General features: G+C 38.0%; 1 protein-coding gene across 1 annotated transcript in view; it reads right to left on the bottom strand.

The window, feature by feature from the left end:
- ERICH1 (glutamate rich 1) overlaps window positions 1-22,253 on the bottom strand; it is a 66,763-nt gene that overhangs the window by 20,539 nt on the left and 23,971 nt on the right. The window contains exon 3 of the mRNA XM_014251412.2: window positions 16,364-16,498. Within this exon, the coding sequence (XP_014106887.2) occupies window positions 16,364-16,498 (135 nt within the window). The remainder of the gene's footprint in view (window positions 1-16,363; window positions 16,499-22,253) is intronic.

Below are 22,253 nucleotides of genomic sequence, written 5' to 3'. Positions count from 1 at the left end.
ATCACAGAATCCCCTGACTTGGAAGGGATTCACGAAGATCATCAAGTCCAACTATTAAGTGACTGTATATTTCACTTTTCCCCAAAACAGCTACAATATCACAGAAAATTTTATGACACTAGGGTAATATCACTTTTTTATATTCAGAGCCTGGTGATATGCATCATGCATAATTTTATTTAAACAAGAAAATGTAAAATAAAAGTTTCTTCATTTCATTTGTATAGGACAAATAAGAGCCTTCTTGTAGGATCCAGGCCCAAGCACACCTTGTATTACTATACTGTAAGTCAGATACCTAAAGATTCTGGATTTAGATGCAAGGAAGGTAGGCCCAAGAGTAATTTTTCAATTCCCTTTAAAAATTATTCCTTGAAGCAGTAACAGTTTCCCTAATTTAAATTAATTACTGAACACAAGGTGAAAAAAATAAATCTCATTGTAGATGCAAATGTTCTGCTGGAGTCACAGACTATAGTTTCATTTGGCCTTTTCCAACTTGAGAACACACACATTTTACAGCTGACATACATTTAAAGAGATCTGTGTGCTTCTGTAAAATATATATATATATTACATGATCGCTACTGTTCCTATCTGTATAAACTAGCCAACTGCTTTTACACTCTACTACTATTTCTCTCATGGCTGTATCACATGCTATACATGAAGCACAAATTATTGCATATGTATCAACCTGATTATCTTCTGTGGAATACAGGCCACCAAAATTGCCTCCTTGAAAATAAATGTTTATGTTTTAGAAAAATGTTTATAGACTCCTGGATGGCTACTTACTATATGAAAAAATGCTTTTCTAAAATCAAAACCAAACCAAACCACACTACCAAAACCAATGCACTATGTTCTACAGAAATCCCAAAAATCAAGGGGTTTATGTCCAGCTCAGCTCTGTTTTGATTTTTTCCAAAGGATATGCAAAATAAATTATGAGAAAGTGGGACATTTTCTTATAAACCAGTGAAGAGCAAAAAGAAAGGAGGACAGATCTGATCAAAGTCCAAGAAGTCTGTAATAAGGTTACAAGCTACCCACACATCTTATTAACAAATTCAAGATTCTTAAGGTTTCATGGAATGCTAGGTTTGCAATCACAAGGAATGGTTGTTCAGTTCCACTCCTGATTCCTTCATAAAAGTAATCTTTCACCAAGTGGGATAAGAGGCCACACAGTACAGGTTTCTGTCTTCAAACAACTGGGAATTTAACTTTGGTAGCCAGTTCCTGTGTTCACAGGACTTTTTTCATTCTCAAATAGTAAAGAGTTCACAAAAATCTTGCAGCAGGTGATATGATCAATAAATCTCAGGAATGGCTATAGGTTCTCTAAAGACAAGGGCTAGAGCACTGACCTCTGTGAAAGCAGGACTGGGACTGGAGGTCCTCTGAATGGAGATAGCAGATGCCTGGCTCTGTGGTGGTGTTGGCTACTTCTCTGGCTGGGCAGCATTAAGGGAGACTACAGCTGGTATTTTATTACTCACTCACCCCCCACAAGGAGATGCATGCTAATCAGGATTTCACACAAGATTCAGTTATATGCCATTAAATTACCCAGTAGCCAGTAGAGAGAACTTCCACTGTACCAACAAGCATGGTCACACAAAAAGTTGGCAGAAGATCACCAGAGAATAGGATGCAAACAGCTCAAATTAATTCAGGGCTTTCTATTTAGTTGGCTTTTAACATAACCATTTCACTGGAAACAAGTTTAAGTGTACAAAATGACTGCCATTAAAAGAAAAGGTATAAAAAAAGGGAAGTATAAAAACCTTGCAAATACATGTGAACTAACAGATATATAATCACAATGGAAGTTCTTACTGCTTGTAACATAACTGCTAGAGGCACTTCAATTTAACAGAATTTATATATTACTATAAGAACGTACTTAATAGAAAAAAAAATGCTAGTGTCAGAGTGAAAAGCAATGTAGGTCACTAGAGAACACATTCAAATAATTAATCATTTTACTTTTACATAGATGTTTTTCTGCATGTGCACAAGTTCTTCTGCCAGAAGAATGTGTCACAATATCTCTAAATTTTTTGCTGAAGTTCTCTATGAAAGTACATATGGTTTTATACTAAACAAAGTGTGAAGATTACTTTCAAATGCTAAGGGTTCTGATTATTAGTGAATGTTGTACACCATTATGATTGCTAGATGTATGTCAAACAGAATACTGCAACAGCTTTTTTTCCTTGGGATTACTGAATTATACATCTAAATTTCATACAATCAGTAAGCCAATTTATAACTTGAAATTAGAAACACACACACACATAAGTAACATATGAAATAAGGAAACACTACATACTGTATTTGATAATCTTTCATTTTTCCTTGATATGTTCTTCTTCCCTTCCAGACGAAAAAAAAAGAATCTCTGTCCAAAGCTGTATAATATTTAGCACTAAAGGCTCCACCCATCAATAGCATATTCAAGATTATGGTACCAACATGTAACTGAGCAGCATTTCAGAACTGCCTATAAGGACTTACTTTACCATGCACCCATATGCCCTAAAACAATCATGGACAAATGTAGTAAAAGAATCAGTGAAGAGCAGAGAAAAATCAAAAAGGAGGGTATCAGAAAATACGGAGGGGAAGAAGCACTCAAAATTAAACCTGCAAAGCCCAAGAGGTGGTAATGGAGTGTACTGGGTTTGCATGGCTAGGTTTTGGTAGCAGAGGGGCTACAAGGGTAGCTTCTGTGCCAGAAGCTTCCTCCATGTCCAGCAGAGACAATGTCAGACAGCTCCAGGATGGACATGTTCCTGGCCAAGGCTGGGCCAATCAGAAATGGTGGTAGCAACTATGAGATAACAGAGCTAAAGGGAATTTAAAAAAAGCCGTAGTCACAGCTGAAATTGAAGCCAGAGAAGAGCTGGGTGAGAACATGCAAGAGGAACAGCTCTGCACACACCAAGGTCAGTGCAGACAGAGACACAGGAGGTGCTCCAGGTGCTGCAGCTGAGATTCCCCCGCAGCCCATGGAGGAGATCCACACTGAAACAGGTGGATGGCTGAGAGAAGACTCTGTGGGAGGCCCGTGCTGGAGCAGGGTCCTGGCAGGGACCTGCAGACCTGTGGAGAGAGGAGTCCACACTGGAGAAGGTTTGCTGGTGGGACTTGAGAGTCCATGGGAGACCCACACTAGAGCAGCCTGTCCTTGGAGGACTGCACCCTGTACTAGAGAACTGTTACCCATGGGATGGACTCATATTGGAGAAGTTAATGGAGAACTTACTTCTGTGGGGGTAACCCCATGATGGAGCAGACTCCTCTCCCTGAGCAGCAGGAGAAACATGTGATGAACTGACCATAATCTCCATTAACCGTGTCCCTTTTCCTCTCTGGGGAGGAGGTAGAGTTGAGAAGGAGGGAGAGGTGGGGGAAAGTGTTTTAAAGCCTGTTTTTACTTCCCATTATCCTGCTCTGATTTTTCTTTATTAATAAACTCAAATAATAGCCTCATATTTTTGAGGATGTTTTTTCTGTGACAGTATCTGAGTGATCTCTCCTTGTACTTACCTCAAACTATGAACTCTTTGTTGTATTATCTCTCCCCTGTCCAGGTGCAGAGGGGAGTGAGAGACTTTGGTGGGTGCATGCAATCCAGCCAGCGTCAACCCACTACATGAAGGTAAATGCATGACTTTCACTAGCAAGTGCTACAAAGGAGAAGGATACCAAGAAAGTCTGGCATTTTTTCTCAAGAGGAGAAAAGCTGGTATAAAAAGACAAAATTAAATATATATCTTGAGAGGAAAGTGGAAGATCTCTATCACTGGTTTATTACTTTAAGTCTTCCCACTTATCCTAAGGCTATGTATTTTTATTTCTTAAAGACTGTAACAAATCAGTATTTCTCTCCTCTGCAGTGTTCACCTATATACTAAATAAAGTACTGAACAAAGAATCAATCAATTCTTTTCTCTGGCAGAAGAACAAGAAGGATAGACATAATGTTCTTTTCAGTAAAAATGCCATTGTTCAGCTAAGGTATTTAAATGTTGTGTAAAAACTACCATAATATTCACTCCTCTTTCTGGGCTCACATAAAAGAGACAGGCTCCTCCAAACAGAAAATTTGATCCCAGACAGATTTTATTATCATCACTTACTGTAATATCACTAGGTGCCTCTCTCTTCTAATTATTCAAGCAGTTTAGTAGAGTGTTCTCATATGCTTCAGTGAAGTGGTGGGAAAAAAAATCAGATCCATGCACAAATGTGCTGTACTGCAGCAGTTGAGGATATGAAGTGTTACAGACCTGCAGAGCAGCCCTGGAGCCTGCAGCAGTTGCTGCCTCTCTGTGTTGATCTATCAGCACTGGCTCAATATCAACGACGTTATTATATGCAGGTTTTTGATCATGTCTTTATATGTTTGGGCTTCCACAGCAGAATCTTTACTATTTTATATGCCTTGTGATATGACAAGTGCCTAGATCTGAGCATTCAATAAAGTCAGATTTTCTGAGGAATGACTCTTAATAAAAGTGCACATTTAATTCTGCTTCCTTGTCTAAAAGTTAATGGAGAACTGATCTGAATTTGTCAGTTACAAACTAGGGTTATTAATACACTGAATGAAGGCTGGAGAAGAATATGTGCTGTACTTTAACACTAAGAAATCCATAAGGTGTCTTCACCGTATTTGCTGTTTCCTTTGGAAAGCTAGTTGAGTAACTAAATATATACTTCCTGTATTTATTAATAGCCACTTTCCATAAAGCTTTACAGCAAATTGGATTCTTATCAATTTAATGTCGCACGCCTTTGTAGTTTTTGGAAATTTATCTTATGCGCTGTTTCATAATGGGAATAACAGAGCATTTCATATGTGAGAAGACATGCAGTAGACAGTATTAGCTTTTAACTTCTCATCTTCAGACAGTGACCAAAAAATAGAATAGAGCTCTTTATCTGTCCAGACTGACAAAAGATGTGTCCATTTCTAAGTACTCAAGAAATGCTGATATACTACTCAAATAGAAGGCATACCTAAATGTAAAGATTGGAATGGTTTGTGGATACACTGCAAACTTAAGCCATCCAGGTAAGTGTTTAAGTTGAATTTAAGACAGAAGCATGAAAGGAAGTAAGCTCATTGTGCATTGGAGATGCATCTTTTTTATTAAATGTATGTTAAGCTTTCCTTAACGTGTGGCAACCATTACACTTCCATTATATTTCAGATTTCTGCATCTAGCTAACCTACTATCCAAGCTATCAAAACAAATGTTTTATCTAATATCTGGCATCGTGATAGTGCAATGGCTATTTGCCAGTGAAAAGAAAATTAACAAAATAAATTCAATTTTGTGGCTAGCTGTGCAAGGATGCTGATATCCAGTTCAGTGTTATACTCACAAGGTGGACCTGTTCCAAGACCACCAAGAATTTGTTTCTAGCAGTCAGGACTTCAGGTCATGCGGCATTTCTCATCCTGTTCCACACACCTTAAAGTTGGACTTACCAGAAAACTAGCTTATGTTGCATTCTCTCAATGTTCCTAACATTTATGAATTCAGCTTTTAAATATTCTTTTTTTTAAAAAGCAATTTAAGAAACCTTTCATGTTCATTCAATTAGATTGGTGAAAACTGGTATCATCATCCCAACAAAGCAAAAGTAGTTGCATAAAACTGTTTCTGCATTCTCACCTACTCTCTCCACAGCAAGATGCAGAGAGTTAGATGGGTGAGATATAAGTAAGTCCTTTCCAAATATCATCTATGCACCCAGAAACAAAGAGCTTTGAGAAAGTAAGGTCACCCAGTTCTTATGGAATAGTACAGAAGCAGGCAGAACAGGTATGACTTCACACAAAATCACCTGTCATTAGACCAGCTACACCAAGACCAGAGGCTCAAGGCTATTGTTTAAAGTATTTGCATCAAGAAAAGAAGTCAAGTGTCAGATGCTGGCAGTGTCTCACAGGTCAGTGAAGGCCTGTTCCCCACTACACCCCTACACAGATCAACGCTCAGCTAACTGCAAACTAGCAGACCCAGTAATGTGAGTACAGCTGTACTGGTTATTCCAGCCCAGAGGATGTGCACACTCAGATGTCAGGAGAGGAGTCTGTGAGATGCAGCACTATCAGCTGGATAGAGTCAGAGGTGCAACTGTTGGAAGGGATTTGCTTTCTGTCAGGAGAGATTGCCTATTGGCCCTAATGCCTCCTCTGCACCTGTGCACAGCCAATGCAGCTGGGAAATGGAACCATTGGTACAGACATGCAGCAGCTTTGTTCAATCGTAAGCTATTCAAAGCAACTGGGGTTCCTTGGAATGCACTTCAGATTGCCTGCACTGCATTTTGGCTAGATTACAGCAATAGATTTGTGTACACTAGTATTTCTGTCTTTTGCTACAGCAATATACATTTTCTTCAGCCCTACACAGATTGCTGGAAAGAGAGTAAGGATGATGCATGGCATGGGCAACACACAGCCTGTAATACTGAACAATCCTAAGCCTACAGTGAAGGCAGGAGCATCCTTTTTTGCCAACAGTTTACAATACAGAAGGCTCGGGTGGAGAATGCCCTGTTAGTGATTTGAACTCTACTTATGACCCAATTTTTGCTTGCAAGGATAAAATGGAACGAAAACAGAATGAAACTAACAAAATTATTTAGCAAAGCTACTGTGAACGGGAGATTGATGGAAGATGATTTTCAAAGCTTCACTGGCACAGGATACATTTGAGGGTTGTTCAGGACTTTCAAACTGCTACATGTAAACTTAGCAGAGGGCAGTAATCAAAGGAAAGGATATTAGATCAAGAAATTTCCCCAGTGGAGACTGAATGGAGACAGTCTATTGGAAGCTATATCAATGTGTGGCTGTTATACTTACAAGTTGCCATAAAATACAACTACTGCTATAAAAAAGAATAACAATAAAATGAAATCATGAGGTAGGCCTGATTCTGACTTTGAACATGAGATACCGGCATTTTCTGTATGTCATACAAAATACTTGCAGAAAGTTGTGTAAGTAAAAAAAGACATAATTAATACTACACACACCTTTTTTTACTGTCTTCATTTTCCTTCTTCACTCAGCCACACTAAGTCCCTTCATACTAGAAATAAATTTTCTATTCTGTTTTTACAATGTCCAGAGCATTTAAACTCCAGGGTAATATGAATGCAGAAGTCCTATTCTTACAAAACACTTTCCTTTTCCCCTGCTCCCTATTTTATTTTCAATTTAAAAACTGAAAATACTACATTGAAACAAGTCTTGTTAGAGTAACATGGGTCCTCACAGCAAGAGGATGAGCCGGGGTCACCTTCTCACAGCTATTAATCAACAAGTGTGTTTGTTGTCTGTCAGCGGACATTTGGGTCTTAACATGAAGGACAGCAATGTTTTGCTGTGGTTCAATACCAACAGGTTCATAGGCAATAGCAGCAATAGCAGAGCAGTGGAGGTCAGAATTTTGCATGCACCCAACGTATACAACTGATAACCAAAATTAAAATATCATGTGATCAGAAATATCCCAAGATCTACAAACCAATTAAATTTCCTGCTTTAACATGTGAGGAACTAGGATTCAGAACCATGAAGCACGTGGAGACAGAGACTCAGCTCTCTTCTGCCTTTCTCCTTCATCTAGCCCCATACTAACTTTACCTTGCTGCTCCATGAAGATTTAGCTACAAAAGCTTAGGACTTGATTATGTTTATATTATGAAACAAGGAGGTGAAAGTAGCCAATCAGTTTCCGATTTCCAAAATGTTGGGTGTCTGCTCAAGTGAGGCAGCAATCATAACAGTGTTGGCATTTTTGCTGGGATCTAAAGAGCTTGTTGGTGCTGTTCCCAATTTCTTTTCCTTGCCCATCAGTTCTTTACTGTCACTATGACAACAGAAGCTTGTAACACAGCTGCAAGGGAAGAGAAAGGGGGAGCATGCTCCAGCTGAAAGGGGTGAAGTGACTCATCCGGTAGGGAGCAAGGGAAAAAATGATGTTCAGTAGGGAAAGAGGATAAAATAGAAAGCCACAGTGTCTCTTCTTTCTCTGAGACTCCTCTATTATAGGACAGGATGCTCAACAAAAATACTTGTCATCACTGTAATTTGAAATAAAACAAAACGAAAGAAAACAAAAGTCAGAGATAATGTCCCTAATTCCCTCTCCACTTACTACGCATACTGTCACCTGAATACAGAACCTACTTTAATCAAATTATGGGCATGTAACAAGAAGGGATTCCATCTGAGACACCAATTGTAGAACAAAGGAATAAGAAAAGCTGAAGTCAAAGAACTACCACAGGAAGTGAAGAAAATGACCAGAGTCAACATGCCTCATTAAACATGCACTTGTTGGTGAATTCTTACTCTGCTTAAACATGCATCTCTCCTCTGGGATCCAGCCCAGCATTCTCTTTATTTAAAAATGAAAGCAGAAAGGCATAAACTAGGTGTACTGGATCTGCATGGCCACGATTTTGGTGGTGGGGGTGGGCTACAGGAGTGGCTTTCATGAGAAGCTGCCAGAAGCTTCCTCAGTGTCCAGCAGAGCCAATACCAAAGATGGACATGGAGCCATTCTGATGATCAGTCAGGAATGGTGGTAATGCCTCTGTGATAAACCAGTTAAGAAGAAATTAAAACAAAAAAGTTGTTGCACAGGTGTAACTGGGGTCAAAGAAGAGCAGGATGAGAATATTTGGGCAGAACAGCTCTGCAGACACCAAGTTTGGTGCAGAAGGAGTGGGAAGAGGCGCTCCAGGCACCAGAGCTGGAATTCCCCTGCAGCCCATGGGGGGCCTGTGGAGAGAGGGGACCTGCTCCCATGCTGGAGCAGCCTGTCCTTGAAGGATTGCAGGCTGTGGAAGAGAGACCCACGCCACAGCAGTCTGAGGGAAGCTGCTGCCCATGGGATGGATTCATGTTGCAGCAGTTCAGAGAGCTGTTACTTGTGAGATGCATTCACACTGGAGAAGTCTGTGAACTCCGTATCTCTAATTCAAGCCTGTTTTGCCTGTGACAGTATGTGGTGAGTGATTTCTCCCAGTCTTTATCTGAACCCATGAAACCTTTGTTAAACTTTCTTTCCCCTGTCCAGTTGCAGAAGGGAATGAGTGAGTGAATGGCTTTGGTGGGTGTCTGGCATTCAGATAGAATCAACTCACTACATTAGGATTAGGGGTACGTTGCTTTCTGCACCACAGCAACGTATAGTAATGAAAGCTTATTTCAAAGGTAAATTTTGGTATTGAAATACTTAAGGTTTTTTTAGAAGCATGTAGAAACTAATACAGCATCTAAACATATCCTTTATTTACAAAATAGTTACGAAAATATAAATCAAGGATCTTTAATAAACCATTAACATGCAGCCATGGCAAAAGTAAGGCATTACCAGTGTATCACATCACCACGTATTCTTTCTTCCTTAATAAATTTTCATCATTTACACCCTTTCCCAGCACCACACATACATTTGAGCTAAATATTTGGGGCAAGATTCTTTGACATATGGCTTTCAAAGCCATCTTCCAGAGGGTTTTTGGGAGTTTGGGGTGTGGAGGGAGGGGATTTGTTTTGTTGCATTTTATGTTTTCATGAGGTCTACCAACAACTTAATGTCAGAAACTATCACAAGAAATACTCATGTATTTCTTGTAAGAAATACTGAAGACTCAGTGACATTAAAAACTCGTAATTTGTACCATGCGTTCTGCAACAGTCCCATATGCTTGTGAAGATACTGGCATTTAGAAGATGTAAATAGTTACAGACAGTGGTAGTTAGAAATGACTGGTTTCTACATTGTATATAAACCTAAATTAGTGAGTCATCTTACAGCTTCAATTGATAGCCCAGTCCTGTGTTTAAAACCCTCAGTGGACAGCAGTGAATTTCTTGGTAAATTCTGAACTCGCTTTCAGGAGGTTCAGACTTGTTTGCTATGAAATCAAGAGAAGTGATTATTCCATTCTAGCTGGCTGCTTGACAGACCACAGAATTTGTGTGTAACACTGCTCCAGAACACCAGTATTGTGGAGATGTTTTCCTATGTGCCTGCCCAAGCTACACCTTAAATGCTTATAATTTGTATCACATTCAGTACACTAGAAATATTTCCAAGAAGATGGCATCACACTAGGCAGCTTTTGCAATGCAAGTACATTAGCAAGCATCTTCTTTGAAGAATACACTTAATTCCTTAAAATTAAGATGATAAAAGTTACACACATAACTAGAATTCTTGACAACTCTTATATCAGGTATCACTTCAAAAAGGAAATCTTCTCCTGTTCAGATAGAAAAGGAATCAAAAATTTTCCAAAGCAGTATTAGAGAAGTTGATTTAGGTCTTTCTTAACTTTTAATATAATTCCAGTAATGCAATCAACCCATAACAATGTCAGTGTACATACAAACATTACTGGATCTAGACTTCTGTTCTTCCTAAAAGTTAAGCCAGATTTAACAAACAACTAAATACTTTATCTGAACTCTGAAAATAAAAATGGTTATTTAATCTTATTCAATTTCAGAAAGAAAACTGGTAATTTTACCTATTAAGGAATGTCATTGCATTTATCAACAAATACAAGGTCTGCCGAGAGGGTATTAAAGGAAAAGACATCTGAAGTACAGAATTCTTCAGCTATAGCTGTCCTACATCTCTATTTGTTTGTGGCATCTTTCACCATAACTGATTCCAAAATGTCAAGTGCACTTTAGCTGAAGAAGAAACAGGCTGTAGAGAAGAAACCTCCTTAACCTCACAGACAACCCTCCTTCCAAGTTATCGATTAATCTCTGAACACCACAACATTTTGTAAAAGCCTACAGTAACAGCCTCAACAGAGGTGTCATTGTTGCTACAGCTTGCTTTCTGATGACATACACATGAGAATTCCTGAAGCTGTTGATGGCTCAGAAAAATCTGCCATTCACAAACTGGGAGCGATACATTGATTTCTGCAAGGACAAAGCTAAACTACAGAATGTTATCACCTATAATTTTATCATGCAAAGATATATTGTTTTAATACTAAACAGTGATATCCAAACTGGCAGAGAATAAAAACCAGAACATTCAAAATTAACTAGGAGAATTCATCAATTAAAATTAAAAAAAAATAAAAATACTTAGCCTAACCAGTACAAATACAAAAGAGCCCAAACTACCATATAATCACTGCTACTTCCTTGCTGAATTATTGAAACCAATTTTTTAAAGTAGCAACTCTTTCACAAGTAAGTTTTCAACCTGCAAGTCCATGCCACCCTTACCAGAAAAGGAAAGACACATGCTAACAAATCTAACAACAGAAGGAAAGAGAAGCAAACCTCAAAGTGTGATAAAAGCAGCTGAAAGCAGAACTGTAAAACTTTTTTTTTCAGCAAGTTGTAAAAAAATCTAGACATCTGTGTAACAATCCCATTCACTTATTTATGCTACGATTTGAAATCTGCTTTGGAGCATCTGTGTAGCAAAACACTGGTTATTATACTAAGAGCTGTACTGTAGCATCTTTCATTATTCAGGCATAACTAATGAACAAATGAATGATATAGGATTTTTGTTGAAGAATCCCTTAATAGGCTTGTTTTTCTATTAAGAAAATGAACAAAACTGGAAAGAATTTACTGTTTTTAGTTTGCAAATGCAGAATCCTTACTCTGAAACTTCCACAATTCCCTCAATTAGCCTTGTTATAAGCCTTGGATAATCTCACAGAAGTTGCTAGAACACTCTGGACAGTCAATGCAGGAGCAGCTGACAGAAGGCACTATAAGACAACTCCTGATTTGCAGGAGGATTTTTCATAGCTTTTTCTCTCAGATATAAGATTCAGAAAAGCAATTGTAAGTATTCTTAAACTCCTTTGTTTTCAAGAGAAGTTGAGTTTATTTCACATTATTTCCTGAATTCTTTTATGTAAAATAAGTAACACTGAGTATTGTTAAACATTTTGATTTACAGTTAAGAAGCCCTACACAAACAATATTTATTGTAATATTACTGAGGTAACTGTACACATGAATGAGCTGATGTGGAATTAAAGCAAAAGTTTTAAATTAGTTGTTTCTTGTAACTTTTGTCTACTGTCACACCTTCTGATTAATTTGTAAACATATCTAAGACATTGATATAGTATTAGTTTATTCAAGGGTAAAGAAACACAAATACTACATGCAGCAGTGGAATTCATATTCTTAAAAAGATGCTGTGAAAAGGGTGATACCTAAGAGCTACAAATGTGACTTGAGGACTGAAGTAAGTATCTTAGAGCAATGCACAAGTGAACCTATTTGATCAAAAAGATTGATGATGACTTGATTACTGTGCTTCTTTATGGTAAGAAAATACTGCTTAATGGAGACTCTTAATTTCAATGGAGGAAAGCAGAAAAAGTAATTAATTTTTTTTTTTTTTATTAAGTAGACTGAGACCAATTAACTGTTAGCCCTATGAAGCAGTGGAGCCTCTCTGCCATCTTTGAAATGTGAATAGATTGTTTTTGTTTGGTTTGGTTTCTTCTAAATGCAAAGTGCCAAGCTCATAGTGGGGTAAGATCTCTTTAACAGTTACAGAAGATTATGTTAAATGGTCTAATGATAGCTCTGGTTTCAAGGCTACAAAAAGATTCATTATGCTGGAGTTTCACATCTGGTGCTACCTATCAGCAAAAAAAGTTTGGTGCTGGCCTTAGTTGCTTTAAAACATATTGCTCCCTTGGCGTGCTGAGTCTATCAGTTCTGTGATGTATCATTCCCAACCACTTGCCAAGAATGTAAGTAGTCAACATATGATTCATAAAAGCATCTCCTTAAAAACAAGCATAAGCTGAAGCACCATTAAGTCTTCCTGAAATGGCTGCCTTTAAGTGAATCAAGATACTACAGACATGTAAAAACATTACCTGAATTTTCTTCTCCCCTTTTGTTCAGAAGCTATTCTGGACATCATTAATTTCATCCTGACAACATCAACCATAATGGAACTAGCAGTTTAAACAACAATAATAATAATGGAAAAACCCAAACATATTTTAGAGCCAAGAAGAAATTATTTTATTTTATCATTTTAATTAACTTCAACTTTTAAACCATTTCTCAAAAAGAGTTGATGTTGAAATATGTATTTTAGTGACTGAATACAGTCAGGAATTCAGTCTTCCACAGACTAGTTTACCATAATGAAATGTCAGTCATGGCACATCTATTCCTCTTGACAATCTTGTTGTATTAATCCATATAGACTCATATTTGGTTTTTTTTAATTTATTGAGAGGATACAGCAAATCACAGTGATGTATAACTGAAAAATTTAAATCCTAAAATAGAGTCATATTATTTTCATGAGACAAGTTTGATAAACAATGGAATTAATTTTTAAGTCAGATTTCTTTTTGTTGAATTTCCACATCATTAATTCCCATTAGTTCTGGGCTAGAAAAGGATAGCATAGGAATCTTTTCTTACCCAGTACATAAACAACACGCTCGCATTTTAAGGGAACACAGTGCAAGATTACCTGTTGCCATCCAAAATAAATCCTACAGATGATATCAGGATTAAAACAATGCATACATCAAATCTCAATTTCACCTTATGGACCTGGTCCTTTGGGAATACCTGGGACAATTCTAAACATAACAGATTTCTTTTATATATATAAAATACTCATATATATATAGGCATCCATGCACCCTCTTTTTCCTTCAGTGTCAAAGCTTCTCATTAGAGCTTTCCTTTGCTCCTTCAAAAAAGATCTAAATAAGGGATATACAACTAAATCTAGGTGAGAAGACTAAGTAATCCATGGTATGATTGCTTAAGATGTTCCTTTTATTTTTTATGAACACTGCCTGAAATCACAGACTTCATCCTGCAATAGATTTTAAGTGTATGCTTAAATGACATACACAACTAAAGTGAACCATGTCCCCTTACGCTTGCAATTTTCCAGTTCTGCAATCCCTATTCAGACAAAACAAATAAGGGTCTAAACTGAAACAAGAAAGATGTAGCATTAAAGGGTAGTGAAACACCAGAGCAAGTAAAAAAAGGGAATGTAAGAAAAATCTCCCTATAAGGTAGTTTAAAAAAAAATATTAAGCAAATACCTGGTAAGAATAACATCTATAGTCAAACCCACCTTGCAAGAGGAGCCACAGATTAAAAACCTTCACTTCAAACTTTTTTTTTCTTAATTCTGTGACAAAGTGCAAAGCCAAATAACAAACCAATCCAAAGGTCTCCCAGAATTCCAGATCCTTTGTTAACTGTTTAAAAAGTTGCTAAAACCCAAAACTTACTCTTCCTGAATAATGAAACTGGGATCAGCTAACAGCATTCTCCATCCAACAGTAAATACTGTAACTAAGCAACATCAGAACTCTACTTACTGCTATCATGGTTGAGTACATTTGTTTTGAAATAGTAAAGGAAAATATTAAATATAAAAAATGAGCAAATAAAGCCATTGTTCAATACTTCATCCACTGTAAAACCAGGCAGATATTTACGACTCTAAGAAGAGACAACATAACTCAATCCTAAATTCTGTTCTGCTTAACTGCTTTGCAATGTATCTAACATCTAATTATGCATAATAATGTATCATTGCAACATCTAATATGCACCATACATAATCTGATTTATTCATAGATTTTAAACAGCAGGTGAATAAATCTGCCACGTAAGTTCCATGCTAATGCCTTAATAAGAATATATCTCTGTTGCAGCAGTGTTCAGCATGTATGCTAGTGTTTTATTTAGCAGCAACTTAAGTCGCTGTATAAAACTGAATTTACCTACATAGCATTAGGAGATTCCATTTAGTCTTATCAGCAAAACAATGAAGTGGAAGAAGCATTCCTCTAATATCTGAAGGAAAAGTACATTAAATAATAAACAGAAATTATATGGCATGGAAGGAAAAAAAAGATGGTTCAAGATCAGCATAAGCAGCTTGAATCTGACATGCCAGGAAAGAGAAACCCAGTGCACTGTCCAAAGATTCTGCATCTAAACAAAGTTACAGGTAACCTAGAAACAGCTTCTCGATTCCAAACATGAATCCTGTCTAACTGAGAAGAGCACAACTTAGAAGCTCTAAAATAGAACATATTTCCATTCATAATCCAAGAACTATCATGATCTACTCTTATGCTACTCTGATAAAGTTACTTCTTTGTCACTTAAAAATGGTCTTTAAACCACTGTAGACCAAGAAAGAATATTCTTCATGTGCCCTCAGTCATGCCGTATTTTGCTTCAGTCCCTTGAGCTACTTGGTAGCTTTACTGTATTCAGATTCTGATTGGAGCTCTGAACAGACTGTGGACCAAATTTCCAAGCTCAAAATTTACCCCTGTGCGTATTGTTTGCGAAGACAAGCAGAATCTGCCTTTCTATATCTGCAAGCTACATCTCAGGTTTTCCTTGCATTTAAGGCAATCTCCAGGGTGAAACTGATACTGTAGCTTAATAACTGCTGCTAATCAGGTGTTTTACTTCAGCTGCCTTACTTGGCAGCTAATTCTTCTTTGCTACAGAATGTCCCTAGTGGCCAATGACAGTGATACACAATTTTGGACAAACATAAATCCACAGGAACACAGCAATTGAAAAAACTAAATTAATTTGTCCTGTCTAACCTTAGGACTTCTTTCTAAAGACAGCCAGAATCAACTGAATTCTGGCAATGTCATTCAGAAAACCATGTATTTAAGTGAGGTCAAACTAGAACCCACTTTATAGATTCTGTGTTTCTTCTTCTGTATCCTTTGACTACATCAAATATTGTTTCTGAATTATATGGTCACAAATTCTCATCAGAAAGCCTTTTGATATTGGATTGATACTCCCCCCTACCAACTCCAATGATTAATACCTGTTCTGAGAGAGGCAAATTTGAAAGGTTGTTAAGTCTTTACCTAATTCCTCAGAACATAAAGGGTAGACTTAGTAATATAGTTTTATCTAACATTTGTCCTTAAAAAATAGTATGACTGTTACCAGGCATAATATGGATATACATGTCACTTGAGTGGGAGGAGCTAAAGACTGTCCTCAGTTAGGTTCTACATAACTTCAGTAAGATCTGTGGCACAGCATGGCTATCACCAACTGCTGAATCTAGTCTAGAAACCCCAAATGATGGAAATGAACCCATAGGGATGTACATCCTCATTTTGCTTATGTTGCAAAACAGTGACACCCACTGGCAGCAACTGTTTAAATACTTTATTGTAGCAGCCTGAATCTACTTGATAAGAGCTGCTAAGAAGTTTCCCTTCTGAAAAATTCATCACAGTAACAACCATATAAACTTACCTGTTGAGTCAGCACTACTGCCAGAGTTTTCAGAAATAGCCTTAGTAAGAGCATCTGGAGTAACTGCAACATAACCCTCTGGAGGAAGATCCACTGTGTAAATTCTTCTTGGAGACATAACTGTATCATCATTACCTACAAAACAGAAAATCCAAAGTATCTGGCTCAATATTGCTCTCACTACAGATTTTCTAAAATATTTTCCCAACTACAGCAGTAAGTGATCTTGAAAATCTTTACAGAGGGTCAGGTGTGGAACACTGAAATTACCCTATGACCAACAGAACTGGACCAAATTTCATAGCACCTACAAATAAACAAATATTTTATGGGTTAGTTCTTTACACCAAAAACACTTTTTTTTTCTATTGCATGCAGCAAATCTTCTCCCTTATCTTCAGAAGAAGCTTCCACTTACAGTGATATTTTAAGAGAGACTCTAAGTATTTTTTGCCCCATTCAGCACGAGCAGACATTATTTCTATAAGAATTGCTTCACAAAAGATGGATGGATGGAAGGATGGATGGATACATGCTTATTAGAAAGTGACAGAAGCAACAGAAAAAGCATCATAAAACTGTGGTTTGCCCATTTGCATAGTGCTTAATCACAACCTATGCTTCTCTGAAGGGTGCAAAGATAAAGGAAGTTTGAAAGTCACACTTGACTAAGCCTCAGCAGTGCCTGCCCCAGAGGACTCACCTCCTCATCCTGCTCTACTTCTTTCTGGGGCAGGAGGGGAAGTGCCAGCTTTCCAACTATTTCATTGCATAAGAAACTATTTGTGGTGATGGCAGCAGTCTGTTTTTTGGATGATTTCTTTCCCCTTTGAAAGGTATTTAAAAGTACCTGCAAGAGCAGCAGTAGAAACCTCATTTGTTCACCAGACAAGAAGTGACATCTCTGCTTCATTCACATGAAACCAGACAGTATTTCTGTGCAGAGCAGTAGCAACAGAGATCAACCACAGTGAGAAAAAAGCCCTCCCAGAAGGCCAGGATTTCAGGGTCTCTCCAGATGTTGCCATGTAGTCTTAGATGGCTCATTGTGAAGTCTTTTTAATTTTGGATTGTTGGGTTTTTTTGGTTGTGTTGTTGTTTTGTTGGGTTTTTTAACACTGAGCCAGCTCCGTAAGTCAGACACAGAACTAGCCTTCCCTTCTTGGGGGCAATGTGTCCCATTAAAACACATAGCGAACTGTTAAAATGATATACAATAAAAATATTTCTGGCAGGTGGAGACAATCAACCTCCCTACACCATAGACCTGTTAGAGGATCCCAGTGATCCAAGTTGATCACTGAGGTGCAGCTATGTGCAACTGTGGTTGGACTAATTCCTTAATTTTTAAAATGGGGTTGCATCTGATTGATCCCTAATGAAAATTACTTCTGTATTTCTAATATGGAATTTAACTATGCACTGACATTTCGCAGACAGACTACTTCAAACACAATAAAGTACATTTCTGAACATTCAAAGTACTTTGGAAAACACCACCATTGTTTTCATCATGAGGGAATAAATTTGCTTTGAAAATACAATTGAATAATACTGTTTTTTCCTTGAATGCTCCAGAAAGTTTCCAGTATTGATGATACTTACTTTGAAGGATAATAAAGATAAATAAATAAATAAATAAATAATACAGAAAGATGAAGCGCATGCAACTTGGAAAAATCCATTAGAAATTAACATGAGATAACTCTTCAGCAGATCCTTTCCATGTAGATGATGCCAAATCATTGAATTGGCAGTACTTGCATTGACTTTTTTTTCCCTCGATCAAGGTTGATTAATGCTAAGTTCTAATGAGTGCCAGTTTAAAATTATAAGGATGTATGAATGTTTAAGTTATTCCCTTCTGAAGGATTTCAAGTTTGACCTTTTTTCCATTTTTATTTAGGTTTTGTAAAACAAAGATGAACAGGAAAACATTAAACTTGATATACATATGTCTTGAAAAATTCCAATCTTTTAATATTATAAGCAGTAACTATATTGGGATAATAACCTCTCAAACAATATAGTTACACATAACAGAATTTGAGGGATCATCTGTAACACACACATCTACAAGGAAGAACAGTTACAATTCCTTTGATGGAAATGAATGATGACTCAAGACTATATTTTTTAATTTTACCTCTTTAAATGTGAGTCTCCAAATTACATATTTATTCATACCAGATGCATCTTTAAGAAGTTTCCAAGCTCATAAATCAAGAATTAGTCTTTGTGAATCCTGTGCAAGTGTGTCAAACCAAACTGCTACCATATCTACATCTGGATTTTTCCAGCCTGTGGCCAGAGTCTCCTTGAGCCAAGAAGAGATGGGCTGGTAGTAAAGTCAACCACTGCTGCAAAGAAAATGGCTGAGCTGGTAAAACTATAACATAAAGAGGGTTTTTTGATTAACAAAAGTAATCAGATACTAGAGATATTAAAGAATGCTCTCCTTTTACTAGTTAAAAGTAATGAACCCCATTTCTGAAGTTTCATTTTATGGAAAAAAAAGCCCCAGCAGCTAAAGGTCATTTACAATGCCCCAAAAAGAGAAAATGTTTGTCTTTAAGGCAAACCAAGAATACAGAAGAAATGTTTTGAAACTGTCCTCTATTCACATTCCCCACACAGAGATCCATGGCATGTAACTCAGCTTTGTGCACTGAGCTGAATGAGGAAGGCAGTGTTGAGGGAACTCATCCTCGGAGCAGGGCAAAGCATCTATACCATGCCATTCCCAACATTACATCTCCAAGCATGTCAGTTGCTTGGCCAGCTACGTTATCTCTTGCTATCGTACTACAAGCAAGTATAAGATCTTTTTAGGAGATGAAGGTAAAGCTTCCAGCCATACAGAATTGTCAGTTTCCCAGTCAGTCAGTCAGTCAGTCATCATCTTAGGTAGCCACTGTATTTTGTTAAGTTTGTTTTTCAGCATCTTAATCTATCCCCTACTTGTAGCTCAGAATGGTGGTACATAACACTAGCATGGTTTCCAGACTGCCTGAACACAAAGCATGCTTAGGCACACCTCAGACACAAACATGGCCATAGCACACATCCGTATAGTCTCGGTCCTTTTCTTGCTGTAAGACCAAATCCTGGTCAGAGACAGAATCACTTCCAGATTCTCACTCACTGTCCCCTTGGCAGGCTGAGGCTGCCGTGGCTTACAATGGGGCAAACAGGACTAAGAGAGCTCACAGGTCAACAGCAAAGAAATCACAACTACAAGAATCCTGGCTCTTTTAACTCCCACTCCTACTTCCTCTCACTGCAGGTTATACCCAGTTCCTTCAGCAAGACAGGGAGAAGTACAAGGAGATGGTAGGATCAATTGTTTAAAGTTTTTGCTTCCCCCTCCTTTTCCCCCACAGGGGTTTTCCATGGGCTGCCATCCTTCAGGAACATATACTCAACAACAGAGCACCTTCTCCTCCTCTGACCCTAGGGATTCTGCTGTTGCCACTCATAGTTCCCTCCTGTCTCGGGATTGTTACCTTGTTTCTTAAAGAAGTTTCTCCTAGGGTACCCCTGCCTCAGCTGTGGGCTCAGCTGTGCCCTGTGGTGGGTGGGCTGGAACTGGCTGTGTCCAGCACAGGGCATCCCCAGCCTCCTCTCACAGAAGTCCCACTGCCAGTGACCGACACCAGCACCCTGTACAGTTTTGCAATCAGACAAAAACTCTCCCGGGAAGTGCTTCTCTGCAACTCAGAAAGCTTTGATAACTCACCCAAAGTTAAGTTCCCGTAGGGCAGAACTCATCAGATCAGAGAACCCAAGTCAAGCTAGAAAATCCTGCAGCTCCCCCACCAAACAACTGTAAATTGGCCCAATCTTAACGGGATTGTGATTTTTTCTACAAAATTACCCCTTGCAAACACTCAGCTATCACCTTCCCGAACAGATGGAAAGAGTTCATCCCCAAAAATAAGTCTTTATAGAAAAGCACAGTGTGCTTCTCTTCCTGGTTCTGGCCAGGACAGTTAATTATTTTTTATAGCAGCCAGGTGCAATGGTCACAGCCACTGAGGAGGCTGAGCTCACTGGAGTACTTGATCCAGGAGTTCTGGGCTGCCCCACGCTGTGCCCAAAGGACATGGCCAAGACATCAGTGTTACTCAGTACCACTTTACATCACGAAGGCTGGGGAAAAGGGAGTCTTGCTTCCAAGAAGAAAGGTGCTCCTTTCCAGTCACAGGGAAAATATCAGGCAGAGGAGCTGTCTGTCATTGTTTTTCAGAGTCCCCAGCTTGGTGAACATTTTGCACGTAAATCATCCTCTCTTTGTACATTATTGTTATTAGCATTGTTGCTGTTACTGTTTGTTTTGTATTGCTGCTTCCAGTAAACTTCTGTTCTTGACCTATGATCTATGATCTATCTCTGCCTTTTGTTTCCCAGTGGAGAAGGGGAAGGGAGCATCTGGTGGCTTTCATTTTAGTGGGAGTACTAAATTTGAGAGTAATTCCTAAATCATCATACACAGGAAATGAGGAATTGATGCTGAATCAAATACAAGGTCTGAGTAGTTCAGTGTGGTACCCTCTACAAAAGTCATTATTGGTAGTAGGCATTTTCTGTGCAGTGTTACAGTAGATGTGACCAGGACAAAAAATAAGGCTTGAATGAGGTCCTTTATTTCCCTTAGAAAAATTGTATTCAAGTATGTTTTTACTTATTATGTAAGCTAGAATATGACTCTGTTATAGCTCTTCCTCATTTTTTATTGTATACAAGTGAGACTATGACCCCAAAACTCTGACAATTCCCAAGGAACATATACACCTCATTATCTGTACACAATAACTTTCCCTTCATTGACTAGCAAGACAAGCATCTATAAAGACAGGAGACAAATCCTGGGCAAGAGTTGTCTCCTTCAAAAACCTTCATAAGCTAAAGTGTACCAAAGGTGATATCAGTGGTTACCTGTACACACCTTGAGTGTCCTCCTGAACGATGGTACTGGAAAATACTTTTCCTGTTGATGAATGTGAAGAAATGTCCTTCAACAGCATGAACAAATTCAGTGAACCTAAATACCACCCATTCCCCAATGTATACTCATTTTTGTTCAGATAATATCCAAGTTCCTGGACATCAAGCTATTTCAGTCTGCCATGATAAGGTACATTAAGATAACCTCAGGGACATGAGGTGTCACATTATGTACAAACAACCTTGGTTCCCAGGTTGTCTTCCAGTGTCACACACACTAGAGTGCTTCCTACAAAGAAAAAGGCTTTTAGTCTTCTGTACAATTGGAAAGTACAGTGCTTTTCCTTGGAGGGTGGAATTCCTACTGTGTGACTGCAATCTTCAACAGGGTTCTCTCCCTCAACACCGGAGAAGTCACACTAGGTGGGAAACAAAAAAAAAACAAAGAACAGACTCTACCACTCACTACAGACTACCTCATTATCCTTTATTGGAATAAACAAGAGCAGTCACTCAAGCCACTTCTTGGCAGAAGATATATATTCCTTCCAAAGATTCTCCATATTTTTCTAAATACAAAACAAAAAAGCCTTCTGAATGACTTTTGGATACCCAGTTATCTCAAATACACTGTTATTACTGTCTTATATTTTATTAGCACCAATACATGTAACAGAATACTGAAAATTTTTTTTTTTCTGCAAAGTTCAGAGTTTTTAAATTTTACAGTTCTGAAGATGTCTGCTATTCTTTATGGAAGGACAAATTTCCTTCTTTGCCAAGTAAAATGTCAGAGTTTAAAGTTCTATTCTAAATTGCACAATTACATACATTTAAACAAAAAAGTGATAAAAGAAAAAAGTCATAATTAAAGAGATACATATTATCCATCTGGCTCAGAAAATCCTTAAGCAGCAACTGTTAGAGAACATTGTGAGGAAGC

This window comes from Pseudopodoces humilis, chromosome 3 (genome assembly GCF_049639895.1).
Source record: "Pseudopodoces humilis isolate 2021_Gansu_Grassland_sample_001 chromosome 3, ASM4963989v1, whole genome shotgun sequence".
In the NCBI taxonomy this organism is placed as follows: domain Eukaryota; kingdom Metazoa; phylum Chordata; class Aves; order Passeriformes; family Paridae; genus Pseudopodoces; species Pseudopodoces humilis.
The sequence above is the reverse complement of the archived record's forward strand: the minus strand, read 5'-3'. Positions and strand labels throughout refer to the sequence as shown.